General features: G+C 35.2%; 2 protein-coding genes across 2 annotated transcripts in view; one reads left to right on the forward strand and one right to left on the reverse strand.

The window, feature by feature from the left end:
- LOC106870312 (mitotic-spindle organizing protein 2) overlaps nucleotides 1-10773 on the forward strand; it is a 48389-nt gene extending 37616 nt beyond the window's left edge. The window contains exon 4 of the mRNA XM_014916334.2: nucleotides 9475-10773. The gene's annotated coding sequence lies outside the window, so the exon portion shown is untranslated. The remainder of the gene's footprint in view (nucleotides 1-9474) is intronic.
- Nucleotides 10774-10780: 7 nt separating this feature from the next.
- LOC128249620 (retinal guanylyl cyclase 2-like) overlaps nucleotides 10781-15119 on the reverse strand; it is a 46293-nt gene continuing 41954 nt past the window's right edge. Inside the window, exon 6 of the mRNA XM_052973707.1 lies at nucleotides 10781-10871. Within this exon, the coding sequence (XP_052829667.1) occupies nucleotides 10793-10871 (79 nt within the window). The 3' untranslated portion in view covers nucleotides 10781-10792. The remainder of the gene's footprint in view (nucleotides 10872-15119) is intronic.

A 15119-nucleotide genomic window follows, 5' to 3' on the forward strand; every position in this document is an offset into this window, starting at 1 on the left:
TGTGTGTGTATGTATGTATATATGTGTATGTGTGTATGTATGTATATATATGTGTATATGTTTATGTATGTATATATATGTGTATGTATATATATATGTGTATGTATGTATATATATGTGTGTATGTATATATATATGCGTGTATATATATGTGTGTATGTATATATGCGTGTATATATATATATATATATATGTATGTGTATATATATGTTTATTATATATATATGTATATGTGTATATATATATATGTATGTATGTATATAGGTTGTGTAAGATATAAGTTAGAGGTTATGTGACCATCTAAGGGATAGATGTTTCTGTTGGCACTCCTGGTGTATTACCTTGTTATAAAGTATACAGTAGTAGGTAATTTAAAGTAAAACCGTGGTTTAATATAGATACGATTAGAAATGGAGCAATAAGTAGCAATGAGAAATGGATCATTGATGTTTTAAAGTTCTTTACCGTAAATCCTTGAGTATAATCCGCAATTTTTTCTGAAAAGTTAAAGGTCAAAATTTCTAGTGCGTATTATATATGAGGTTAAAAATGAAAAATATTTTCTAAGTGATGAATATGTAAAGGCAATTTACTTAATATTTATTTTTCACTGACGTTATTACTGTTATTTCTATATTTTCTGCAAGCAAAGTGCACAAAAAAGCTATACGTTTGCATTATGTTATATATACAATAATAATAAAGGACGTTACCGTATATATATTTACAAACCAAGGATGTTATATAGACCTCCTTGACTCAAGTTAGAGAAGGGGTGCATATTATACACAAGGTTTAGGTTTTTCAGGGGTACAGCCCCCTAAAAATCCCGTGTATTATACTCAAGGGCGGACTATTTACGGTATTTAAATTAGCAGTATGTTTATAACTGTTTCTATTTATCAGAATGGGGTAAATTTGCATTTAGTTCATTACAATTGATTATATGGCAAAAATAAAATAGAAGGAAAAATGTTCGTTAATCCAATAGTCTTACATTTTAGTGACTTATCATCTCTATATATTAAATCACTGTTTTACCTTTAAATTACATACTACTGTATACCTCATTACAAGGACCATACATACTGAGGTAATACACCGACATGTGGAACTATGTAAGTCAACTACAATGGAAGACTATTGGATTAACAAACATTTTTTCCTTTCCTTCTATTTTTCCTTCTATTTTATCTTTGCCATATAATCGTTTTGAAGATGTTTATCAATTGTAATGAGGTAAATGCAAATTTACCCCTTTTTTATAAAAAGAAATGGCTGTAAACATACTCCTAATTCAATTAAATAATGACTTTAAAACACCAAGGATCCACTCCTCATTGTTAATTATTGTTCCATTTCTTATTGTCTCTATATGTGTATGTATATATATATATGTATGGTAGGGGTCCACCAAGGATCAGTCCTCAGCCCCCTCTTATCCATCATAGTCCTCCAGGCAATAACAGAGGAATTCAAGCCAGGATGCTCCTGTATGCTGATGACCTTGCTCTAATTGCTAAGTCACTATCAGAACTAGAGAAGTTTCAGGTGTGGAAGCAAGGATTAGAATCAAAGGGCCATAGAGTAAACTGAACCCTTGATTCAATAACACTGTGTATAAACTCTGTATTTGGAATGACCAATTTCAAAGACTGTTGGATTTTACTCATAGGGTATTGGAATCTTAATAATGGATTTACAAATGCAATGACCAATCTTAAAGACTATTGGATTTACTCATAAGGAATTGGAATCTAATATGTATACCATTCTGCCTAAACAACGGATTTACAAATACAATATCCCTGCATTCACTCTCTATTTCCTATCTTATCTAAATTAACTATTGCTTAACCATCCTCTCACGCTGTCTCCGATGAAGTCAAGGTATATTATGTCCACATTTGAGTTGTTGAGTAACTGCCTCAACACCCAGTCATAGTGCTGTAAGATCTGGGTCAGGCAGATCCTACCTGGTCGAAAGCCATGCTGGGTATCACTCAGCAAGTTGTTTTCTTCAAGGAATGAGATAAGTTTTCCCTCTGACTATCCATTCTATGACTTTGCTGATGTATGGAGTCAGAGAGATAGGCCTATAGTTTTTGGTATCTGCTGTGCTTCCTCTTTTAAGGAATTGGGCATATTATTCCCTCCTTCAGCGTGCTTGGCAGCCTGCCATTTGCAAGAAAGCTCTGGAGGAGAATCTGTAGAGGTTTCGCCAGGGCACGCTTACGCGACTTGAGGAGGATTGCTGGGAAACCATCAGGACCAGCAGTTGCATTTACCTCATCTATGGCTAGTAGTACATTTTCTTCGCTAATGTTGATGTATTCCATTGTAACTGCCTCACTGGTTATAGGTGAGGCAGCAAAGAAGTCCACTGTTTCGTTTACTTGTCTGTGTTCCAACGGGGTGGTAAAGACACTTTTGAACTGGGCATTCAGTATCTCACTGATCCTGGTTGGACTATCTGTGAGGGAGGCCATCCTTTTGGAAGAGGGGTCCTATTTTGCAGCGTACTGAGGCTGTTTCTTTGAGATAATGAAAGAAGGCTTTGGGTTTGACTTAATGTTTTTTATAACCCAGGCTTCTTTGTCTGCTCTCACCCTCACATAGGATTGTTGCAGCCTTTTTCCAATCTCCATCAGTGTCGTTTTTAGGCGGGACCTTTCACTACTTCTGGAATGTTGGTTGAAGCAATTTGCAACCTTTATCCGTCATCTTATAAGGATCTTCCTCTCCTTTGGAATCTTGTTCCTTTTTGTTTTGGCCTTGTGCTCTGGGACATATTTCTGGCATGTGGTTTGCATAACAGACGTGAAATATTCTAGTTTCATGCCAATGTCTGGTATGGAGAGACATTTCGGCCAGTCCTGTCTAAGGATCTCTTTTTGGATTGATTTCCAGTCTGCTTTGTGGAAGTTCAGATTGGAGAGATTTTGGGCACTTCCTTTAGGCTGTATATCTCTGACTACTTTCGGCCTATACATAGACAGCTCTCTTATGTTGTAATCCGAAACTAATGTCGGCATCACTTTCACATAATGAACAATGTCCATATTGTTTGTGAAGCAGAGATCCAAAATGTTATTCGCCTTAGTGGGTCTGAGTACAACTTACTCAGATGGTGAGGTTGAGCAGGGTTTTCACTTGTGCTTGTTTGCAATGAGCCATTCCTGAGAGCATGAGGCCTTCGGACCATTTGACATTGGGGAAGTTGAAATCACCTGTAAGAAATATGCTCACATGGTGTTCTAGTTTCATGAGGATTTCTTTAATTCTTGTGAGGCAATCTTCAAAGTTGCCGATGTGCTTTGAAGCATCCTGTGGGTGATATATATTATGACTATATTGTGTTGTCTTATGTATACAATTAGGGTGTCGCATACCGAATTGGAGTATGACAGTAAGACCTGGGGTGTGAGGTCTTCATGGATGTATACAGCAACTCCACCACGGTTTCTTTCCTTTCTGTCTGTTCGCCATATGGTATATTTTGGTATGTGTACTTCTGCATCCTCTATATCAGGGCTCAAATGAGTTTCCACAAGTGCTATGCATAAGGCTTGATTGCATGCAGCAAAGTCTCTCAGGAAAAAAAATTTGCTTTTGTTGTTGTGATGCAACAGGCCTCCAATATTTAATAAAAAATATTGACGTGACGACTGTGCAAACATTAGGGGAGGCCATCCTGTGTCTGTTGATTGTGCAGTGGTGGGCAAGGTTCATTGTTTGCACTTGATGTAGCCAGGTCAGCAGCTACACAATCTTTTTCACCATGTACAAAAAAGACTCCTGCTTAGCTGCTGCCTTGCACATAACATCTGAAGAGCACACTGCATTTGTATATTTTTTTCTATGGAGGTGATTGGTGCCTTTCCTCAGGGAAGTATTTCAAAATCAGAATGAACAGGAAAATTGGAAAAGTACCCCCACTGAACTAAGTTTGAAGCGGGGGAATATTTGAGAGGAAATGCAGTGATTTTATGAATGTGTATACTTATTGTATGTATGCATATATATATATGTAGATGCAGATGTGGCCGTGTGATAAGAAACTTGCTTCTCAATCACATGCTTGTGGGTTCAGTCTCAGTGTAGCACTTTGGGCAAGTGCGTTCTTCTATAGCCTCAGGTTGACCAAAGCCTTGTGAGTGGATTTGGTAGATGGAAACTGAAAGAAACCAGTCATGTATATATGTGTGTGTGTGTGTGTGTGTGTGTGTCTTTGTGTCTGTGTTTGTCCCCCCACCAACATTTGACAACCAGTGTTGGTGTGTTTACATCCCTGTAACTTAGCAGTTTGGCAAAAAGGACTGATAGAATATGTACCAGGCTTTAAAAAAAAGTAGTGTAATAGTGTAATACCTGTTTATTCATACTGTTTTGAATTAATCTTGCATTATCTCATAGCTTTGAGGTTTCAGTGATGTGACTTGCCTACTTTTTAGAGTGACATTGCAGGGTAGGTGAGAGAGCCTGGGTTTAGCCAGTTTGAACATAAAACAGGTAGAATATTTTGGCTGGATATTATGGATATTATGGCTAGTTTAAATGTTAAAGGGTTAAATCTTGCTCCTTTTGATGTTATTCTAGACATAAATGCTTCCATTATTTTACATATAGCTCTGATGCATGTAGACTTCCTTAAACCTACTCTCATTAGCCAGTGTTTTCAAGACTTGAAGTTATTGATCCAAATATTCAGTCAGTGTTGTTTGAAATTAACAAGCTGGTCTCTCACAAATTTCTCATCTTTTGGTTTAATGAAGATCTCCTCTTTCAGGCAGTTTATCACGTTCTTGCAACTGTCACAGCCATTCTTGAATATGAATATTTTATCTGATATGAAGATGTGTTTAGTCTGTTTGATACCAGAAATACTGGCAAGGAAATTTTCAGACATATACATAATCAATGTCTGAATTGATACCAATTAGAAAGATATTGTGTTAAGTCTCTTGGAACATAGTAGTCAGCTCCTATAAGAGCTGTTTAGTAAACTGTCATAAGAAGCAACAAAAAGAATTCTCTATACTAGAGACTTTATTATTCAACAACCAATGATGCATTACAGCTTCCAGGAAGGAAGTTGAACTGTATCATGTGATACATCAATTTTATAAGAGTGTGGTACCACAATATTAATCATTAACTATAGTAACTAATAATGCTGATAATTAAATTATAATGTGGTAATTACTAAATATGATAACTAAAATGTTAATTGAACTATTATGTAGTAATTACAAATTGTAATAAGTGACAGTACTGTTAATTAATCTATAGTGGAGTGATTACTAAATGTAGTTACTAATAATGTTGATATTAAATTACAATGTAATAATTACTAAATATGATAACTAAAATGTTGTTAATTAACTACATAGTAATTACAAAATGTAATAAGTAACAGTGCTGTTAATTAATCTATAACCAAGTAATTACTAAATGTAGTAACTAATAATGATGATTAATTAAACTATGTCTAGTAATTATTGAATATATCAACTAATAATGTTGTTAAACCACAGTGTGGTAATTACTAAATGTAGTAATTAACTAAATAAACTACTGTATAATAATTACTGAAAGTGGTATCTAATAATGTTGTTAATCAAACTGGCATAGTAATTACTAACTAACTGGTATAGTAATTTCTAATTAACACAATAGTCAAACAGTTGTAAGTGGGTGATCAGTGTATCAATCTTGTTAATGTAATTAAAATATTATAATTAGGCTTTATTCAATTTTGAAATTAAGGTTTCTGTTTTGACTTTTATTGCTTGTCTAATATAATGTAGAGTTAATTAAAATACTACTCCAATCATTGGTTTAACAATGTAAGGTAGAGGCTAAGAATTTAAAGAAATAAATCAGATAGGGCCAGAGAGGAAGAAATCTTGATGTTTGCTCACTGGCTCAGGAACAAAATTTGCTTAGGGTGTGCAAACCCAGATCCAAAAATTTTTACAAAGTCTTGTTTTTTGTATTTATTTCTGTTCTTTGTGAAGAAACCTAACGTTGATCTACTTCTAACAGAACACTTTTTATTCACTGTTTTCTGAACCTGAGAAAAGTAAGTAGGGGTGCAAATTTTGATTTTGCACCCCATAAAAATTCTAGGGTGTGAACTTGCTCTCCCTGCACACCCTATTTCCAGGCCCAGAGAATGAGACATGTGGCTGTTGCCTGACCTGAACATGTATATCTCAAAATTTGCATGATAAATATAGGTTCTGGTTCAAATGTTTGTAACCTGGTGAACCTTCCTAAAGGCACTCAAGGATTATGTTGTGATATTAAATTGGTGCATAAACATGTAGACATGACCTAGCAGCCACTGGTGATATATATATAGACACTACCTAGCAGCCACTGGTATATAAATGTGTAGACCCCACTTGGAAGCCACTGATGTATAAACATGTAGACACTGCCTAACTACTATAGATATGTAAACATGTTGACACCACTTGACAACCTTGTTGTATAAACATGTAGACACCACCTAGCAGTTACTGGTGTATATACATATAGATGCTACCTAGCAGCGACTGCTATATAAACATGTAAACTCCACTTGGCAGCCACTGAAGTATAAACATGTAGACACCACTTGGCAAAAACTGGTTTTATAAACATGCAGACATCACCTAGCAATCACTGGTGTCTAAACATGTCAGCAAACCACAAAGATCTATTTCAGAGTTGTCCTTGCATAAGAATATTAAATATCTCAAGCAATAAAATCCTTGGATCAAATATCTCTAATTCTACTGCAACAAAAGAAGTATTAACTGCAAATTGTTTATAGTCTTGCTCTCAGTGAATCCTCCTTGACTAAGCTTCCAAACCCTACGGCAAAGACAGACTAACACATTACCAAAGGAAAGCTGTAAATTTAACAGCTTTTTATTAATTCTTACTCTTCCTTCTTTTTTTTTTTTTGAAAATCTTTATTGTAATTTATCTAGAACAGTGGTTCTCAGCCATTTTTCTTCCAAGGGCCCCTTTGATTATCTTATTCTGGTGGACCCCCATAACCAGTCAATGTTTTAAAAACTAGTTTTATGGAAACTTTTTTCAAAATTCCTATTTTATTTGTGTTGGTTGAATCATGTAAAATATCAGAAAAAGAAACCTACTTGTTTCTTGCAATACATACATCTAAAGCAGGGGTTCTCAACTCATTTTATTTTTTATCTATGGACCCTTTTGATTATCATTTTATTCTAGTGGACCCCCCATAGCCATACATTGTTTGAAAACTAGTTTTATAGATACTTCTTCCAAAATTCCTATTTTGCTTTTCACACATCAGTCCAACCCATGCTAGCATAGAAAATGGATGTTAAACGAAAAAACATCAACTTGTGTAGGTTGCATTATGTAAAATGTTAGAGAAAGAAACCTAGCTGTTTCTTGCAGTAAATACCAATGCATACATATAAAGCAGAGGTTCTCAGCCATTTTTTATTTATTTATGGACTCCTTTGATTACTATCTTATTCTGGTGGACCTCCATAGCCATTCGATGTTTAAAAACTAGTTTTATAGAAACTTCTTCCAAAATTCCTATTTTGTTTTACACATGTTCACATGTGTAGGTTTAGCTATGTAAAACATCAGAGAAAGAAACCTAGCTGTTTCTTACAATAAATATATCTAAAGCAAGTTTTTCATGGACCCATAGAATACTAATGTGGATCCCCAACTTACTATTTTACTGGTATGCCCCCCCCCCCCGTCGACCAAATACAAAATATTATATGGACCCCAGTTGAGAACCACTGATCTAGATCGTTATAGCAGTCATATGATAGAAGTACAGTCATTCTACCCATTTGATAGCACACAAAAATGTTTAATGAAACTAACATTCAGTTATTAGCAACAAAGCAGTGTTAGTACCAAATAGCAATCTCTGTATCCTCCTTATTTAATGTGGGTGTACTATAAGAACACCATGATACATTTCTGTGCTTTCTAACACTGTGCTGGAATACTGTGGTATTATGACATTCTTAAAGAACAGCCATATTAAGTAAGATATACAGATTGCTAAATTATTGTTTATTTCATTCAGAGTCAAAATTTTCATATTTTCATTGCTCAACCATGACTTGGTCACTGACACATTTCCACTGTGCTCAGATTAAAGTGGATGAAAATTTTGACACTTCGTGAATTGAATTAAAGTGAATTCTAAAAGTTCTTTTGTGTGTTAATAAATCACTAAGGTGTGTTATTAAATCACTAAAGTTTACTTAGAAAAAAGACTTCTAACTCCTGCAATTAATAATACTTCTTTTGTTGCAGGAGAAATAGGGAAATTTGATCCTAGCAATTTATCATTTAAATGTCAAATGCTCTTATACCAACATTTTGTTAAGTATGGGAGAATTGAATGTCTAAAATGTCTAGGTTTAGATTTTGTTAACATAATTCAGATGACTAACAAAGGATTGGTTTGAACTATTGTCAATAGGTGTCTTATTACTACTGAACTAAAACATCTGAGGAATGACTAGTTGAAACAATTGATATATGAATTTCAGAAACTAGTAGTAGATACACAAAACAATTATTATCTTATTCGGGAGAATTGTTCTGTCACCCAGATACAAAGGTTTCCGTTTTTAAAACAAAAACTATGGTGTTTAGTTATATGTTAATAAACAACAGAATGTTTAACTGCATGTTGACTCATTAATAAAAACCTGAGGTATTTAGCTGTATATTAGCATTATGCTAATAACATTTGTGGTGTTTAGTGGTATTTTAACATTTTGTTAATAACTATAGTGTTTAGCTGTATGTTAACATGTTAAAAAACTATGTTTTGCTGTATGTTAACATGTTAAAATCTATGGTATTTAGCTATAATTTACATGTTAAAGAACTATGGTGTTTAGTTGTATGTTAACATGTTAGACTCTATGGTATTTAGCTATATGTTAACATGTTAAAAAGTATGGCGTTTATCATTATTTTAACAAAATCTTGAGGTTTAGCTGTATGTTAACACTTTGTTAATGAAAACTATACTGTTTTATCATATTGTTAATGGAAAATATAGTATTTCAACATATTATAATGTGTTAAAAACTATAGTGTTTAACTGTATTTTTGACCACTGGTAATGACACATGATGTTTAGCTGAATTTAAGTAAGTAAATAAAAACTATAGTGTTTAGCTGTATTTTACCATATGTTAACAAAGAGTATGGTGTTTAGATGTAAATTTTATGTTAATGCAAACTAAAGTGTATGTTGTATTTTCATGTAATCGTTACAAAAATTGTATTGTTTAACTGTATTTTAAAGTAAACGTTAATAAAACTGTACTGTCTATGTATATTATACTAATGCTGTACTATCTACCTATCTATAAAACAGAGATGCCAACATTTATTTCTACATATATGATAGAATTAACTTTTCATTCAATTCTTCTTTTACAGGGTACCTCCATCAGATTGGCTGAAAGATAAAACAACAATTTTAAAGGCATTAAATTAACCAAGTAATCACAGTCATGATCAAAATGGAATGATTGAGATTTGTAAAAAAGATAAAGAGACACCTCACATCTTCCTATCATATGATTCACCTCAGCACTCTAATTTTGAAGTCAGTTAACTGTCTGTAGCTCATCCTGTTTAAACCTTTTACATTCAGATTACTCTGTCATATGATATGCTTATTTATTTACATTGTTTTGAACAATTCATGCATTATTTCGTAGCTTTGAGATTTTGATGATGTAACTGTTTATTTTTAGGATGACATTGTAAGGTAGATGTGAGTAGCTGGGTCTGGTTGATTTTAGTATAAAAACAGGTAAAATATTTGGGCTGGATATATAACTTATTTAACCCTTTTGCATTCAAACCAACCACATCTGGCCAAACTATTTAGCATGTTTTATACTGAAATAGGCCAGATCTGGCCTCTCACCTCAACCCTATAATGTCATTCTAAAACTAAACAATCATGTCATTGAAATCTTGAAGCTATGAGATAATGCATGATTAATTCAAAACAATATGTATATAAATAAACATTACGTTTGACAGTATAATCTGAATGCTAAACAGTTAAAAAGCTTAAAGCTGGTTATTCATTGTAGAAAATGTTTCAGTTTTGACACATCTGAGACAACTGTGTGAATGATATCCTCTTCCTCCTAGGCACCTCACTTCACATTTATCACACGACTGAAGCCATTAACGTCCCCATTCCACAAGTCCCAAGTAATTTATCCAGAGTTGTGCAAGCAGCATCACTTCCCATAATACATAGGGGAAAAGTTAATCACCACTGTAACATCTGCAAGATTACTGCCTCTGTGCATTGCATAGGATGCAAGGTTCCCTGCTTCCCAAATTGAAGAGTTCTCCTTTCCACAATATCTCAGCCTAGATGACTCTCTAAGCAAGACTCCCACCAGAAGAAATGTCACTTTGTTTTTTGCGTACCACATTTCCAATTTTAGATTGCATGCACTCAACAAACCTCATTTCAAGTTTCCTATTTCATTTTTATCCACTCTCACCATCATTTAAACTCTGTTACTAAATGTAATGTAACTTCTTACTGTTCCAACTCAGCAGAGTGATTGAAAATGTCTCAGCAGCTTCAGAATGAAACCTCCACAATTCACAGACATTGCTTTTATCCATTGACTAATTTTATATATATGTAAAAAAAAAAAAAATTCTGGAATAAATGATAAACATTAAACAATTTTTTAACATTTACTGAACAGTTTTCTTTTTCTTACTCGAACTGATTCTGGTCGACACTTCCTGGTACATTGGCTGAGTCTTCAGGCAATGGTGGTACTTGGACACTTTTACTGAATGAGAAAAAAGAAAATAATGGTACAATAGGTTCTCCTTTGTTTGTACAATTTTAAAAGTTTCTAATCTAAGCACAAGGACAATGATTTTAAGGAGAGAGGTTTAGTTGACATCACAGATGGCTTAAAGAAATTTAGCAAATTGTACATTAAGTGTTGACATTTAATTAACATTTAAAATAAACATTTACGTGTTGAAGGTGCTGCTGTGTTCCATCTCTGAATGCACGAGTTGATATTTCATCAGGTGATGAAACAGCTCCGTAGGTGTTTCAGCCCCTTCCACTGTAACATTAGAACTCCTTCAGACCACCTGCTAGTTTAAGCAACAAAACTACTGCATGACAGCATTAGCTTTATTGAGTCAGATGTTATGACTCTGGGCCAGATGTTCCTACCATGCTCAATGCTCAGTCTTGCTGCATCACTTCTATCTCTTGAGCCAATCATAATGGCTTGCCTTGTATGCAGCTTTTGACAATTTTCTGGCAATATCTCTCTGCTTTAAGAGGGCTGAGGGATATCACAACAAATGAAGACCTCTCCTTAGGTATAATGATAAGTTGAAGCAATCACTAAATTCTCTACAGCTTAACTTGACATCTTGAGAAAGTCATTGCCGGGATCAATCTGCACGGCGTAAAATGTGATATGATACATCAAGACAGTTTGGTTGAAAAAACAGAAAAATAAAAGAATTATATCCTGCAATCACTAGACACATTTGTCCAATCCAAGGCAAAATCAAAATTATCAATGTCCCCATTGTGACTTCATAGCAAAATCCATTCCTGGACTGAAATCACATTCACACATCCATCGCAAATAGATTCAGCTTCTTTTTTTTTTTTTTTTTTTTTTTTTTTTAACTTCAAAGTACGACCATCATTATGAAGAACATAGTAAGCAAGCAGGAACGTTAGCATGCTGGGCAAAATGCTTAGCAGCAGCTTGTCTGAATTTTATGTTCTGAGTTCAAATTGCACTGAGATTGACTTTGCCATTCTTCCTGCTGGGGTTGATAAAATAAGTACCAGTTGAGCACTGGAGTCAATTTAATCAACTTACATCTTCCGCCAAAACTTCAAACTTTGTTCCTAAAGTAGAAAGGATTATTATTGTTGTTGTTGCACTTCATGTTCTGAGTTCAAATCCTACTGAGGTTGACTTCCATCCTTCCAAGGTCAATAATGTACTGTCTATATTCATACATTAGAATACATATTTAAAGGGATGTTCAAACGCACACGCATATGCATATACACATGCATATACACATGCATAGGCACACACAAACACACACACACACATGCATGTGCACACACACATACACAAACATATACACACAAGGCACAGGAGTGGCTGTGTGGTAAGTAGCTTGCTTATGAACCACATGGTTCCGGGTTCAGTTCTACTGCGTGACACCTTGGGCAAGTGTCTTCTACTATAGCCTTGGACCGACCAAAGCCTTGTGAGTGGATTTAGTAGATGGAAACTGAAAGAAGCCCATCATATATATGAATATATATATTTGTGTGTCTGTGTTTGTCCCCCCAACATCGCTTGACAACTGATGCTGGAGTATTTACAACCCCGTAACTTAGCGGTTCGGCAAAAGTGACCGATAGAATAAGTACTAAGCTTACAAAGAATAAGTCCTTTGCTCGACTAAAGGTGGCGCTCCAGCATGGCCGCAGTCAAATGACTGAAACAAAGAGTACACACATACACACCACACACACACATACACCACACATACACACATATGTATAGACATACATATGCACACACAAATGCATGTACACACACATACACACATACACCCTCCTCACACACATACACACTCATACGTGCACATACACATGCATGCACACATATTTCTTGATACTACTTAAAATGATTTTTTTCTGTCTGAATTGGTTTGGTTGGCACACCGTCAGTTACAACAATGAGGGTTCCAGTTGATCCGATCAATGGAACAGCTTACTTGTGAAATTAATGTGCAAGTTAAGAGAGCACTCCACAGACACGTGTACCCTGAACGTAGTCCTCTGGGAGATTCAGCGTGACGCAAAGTGTGACAAGGCTGGCCCTTTGAAATACAGGTACAACAGAAACAGGAAGAAAGAGTGAGAGAAAGTTGTGGTGAAAGAGTACAGCAGAAACCACCATCCCCTGCCGGAGCCTCGTGGAGCTTTAGGTGTTTTCGCTCAATAAACGCTCACAATGCCCGGTCTGGGAATCGAAACTGCGATCCTTTGACTGCGAGTCTACTGACCTAACCACTGGGCCGTTGCGCCTCCACTGTCTGTTTGTGCAGCACTTACATATCTGTTGAAACATCTCTGCCTGGTACACTGAACTTCATCTCATAGTCCAGCTATCTTATATTCAGAAATAGCAGGCAAACTGGCCTCAAATTATACCTCTACCATGAGATCCTAGATATACAATGCCTGTGAAAAGGACAGGATAGTCATGGCTCAGGGATACCTTTGATTATAGGTTTGTCTAGTCTGGGCTGACCTGGGGCTAAACAACAACAGCAGCTGGAAAAGCCAATGAGGGAGCTGTAACCTATTAGAAATAGCAGCTAAATCTCTTCTAAATCATATACTGTATTATAAAGAAAGGAAGAACATGGTCCTATATGCATTGTGAATAATCCTGGACCTTTAGTCATACAGTTGTGACCAAAAGTTTTGGTCTGAAAATTAGAATTTTTTATATTGAATGCCCAAATGTATACATTGTAGATATAAATTTAAATTGGATTGTACTTGGGCACAACATTTTTAATTTAAAAAAAAAATGTTCCAAAGTGTTAGCCATGACTGTAGATCTGCTTGGTCAGGGCTAGCATAAAAGAAAAAAAACAACACCATCATCACCACCAACAAGAACATCAACTTTTTTATTTAACAGTAACTCCATTGAAAATGAATATATTTTTTCTTCTATCTTTTAGTAATGGTGTCACATAAAAAGCACTCAAGCTGGCACTATATAAAGAGCTCCCAGTATATTCTGTAAAGTAGTTGGCATTAGGAAGGGCATCCACCTATAGAAACCATGACAAAGCAAACAACTGGTGCCATGGCAGCCTTCTGGTTTGCCAGTTCCTGTCAAATTGTCCAGTCATGGAAAACAGATGTGAAATGATGAGGGTGATTAGTCAAGAGGGAAGGCAGGGTCCCTGTTACAAATCCTCTGTGACTGATGGGAGTAAGGAAGGTATCCTTAAATCAAAGATCTAGTCTGTTTGCAACAAAGTGGTCTCCTCTTAAGCTACCAAAGGGGTTCGGGTGGTGTTGTTAAACAGAGCAATGGATTAAGTCTATCACCAAAGGAACAACTAACAAGGTTTCTGGTCTGATTTTCTTACAGTTCTGCTAATCCAATGTCTCTGAATTGGTACTTTTTTTATTGATCTTGAAAGGTAAAAGGCAAACCTGACCTTGACAGGATTTGAGCTCAGAACATAAATAGTTGAAACAAGTACCACAAGGCATTCTGTCGGGTGATTTAAGGATTCTTCCAATTTGTCCACGTAGCATTCAATGGATTATACACACAGAAACAGGCATGTACACACACACACACACACATGCTCTCACACAGGCATGTATACACACAAAAACAAATGCATGTTCACAGACATACTTACACAGGCATACAAATGCACACACATGTACATGCGCGCGCGCACACACACACACACACACACACACACTCTTTCTCTCTCTCCCACACTCTCTCATAAACACACACACATCGGCATGCCAACTGTCACCTGCGATGATGAGTTCAAATAAACTGTTCATTTGAACAGAAAACGTCAAACTACTGAAGTCTTGACAGTCAATGTTAACAGACATTGTCATAATCCCAGTTAAATAAACCAAATATTTAATACTCCACATCATTTAGTGTCTTTCATAGTTTTTCACTGCATATCTCTCTATACACACACAGAAACACACACACACACATTACATATAATACTTTCTTTTATCATAGTCATATATTTGTACACACGCAATTATACAATTATATTTATATATACAGGGGTAGGACAAAATAATGGAAGCACCTAGCATCATAGCATCATAATTTTAAAATATCTATAAAACCATCAAAAGCTTGTTTATTTTTATGTTTTTTTTATTTATTATTAGTGTTGCTTAATGTTTTGCTAAAATTGCTGTTTCTTTTCAGATATCATCAGAAAAAGGTAATTAAAAT

This window comes from Octopus bimaculoides, chromosome 16, assembly GCF_001194135.2.
Source record: "Octopus bimaculoides isolate UCB-OBI-ISO-001 chromosome 16, ASM119413v2, whole genome shotgun sequence".
In the NCBI taxonomy this organism is placed as follows: Eukaryota; Metazoa; Mollusca; class Cephalopoda; order Octopoda; family Octopodidae; genus Octopus; species Octopus bimaculoides.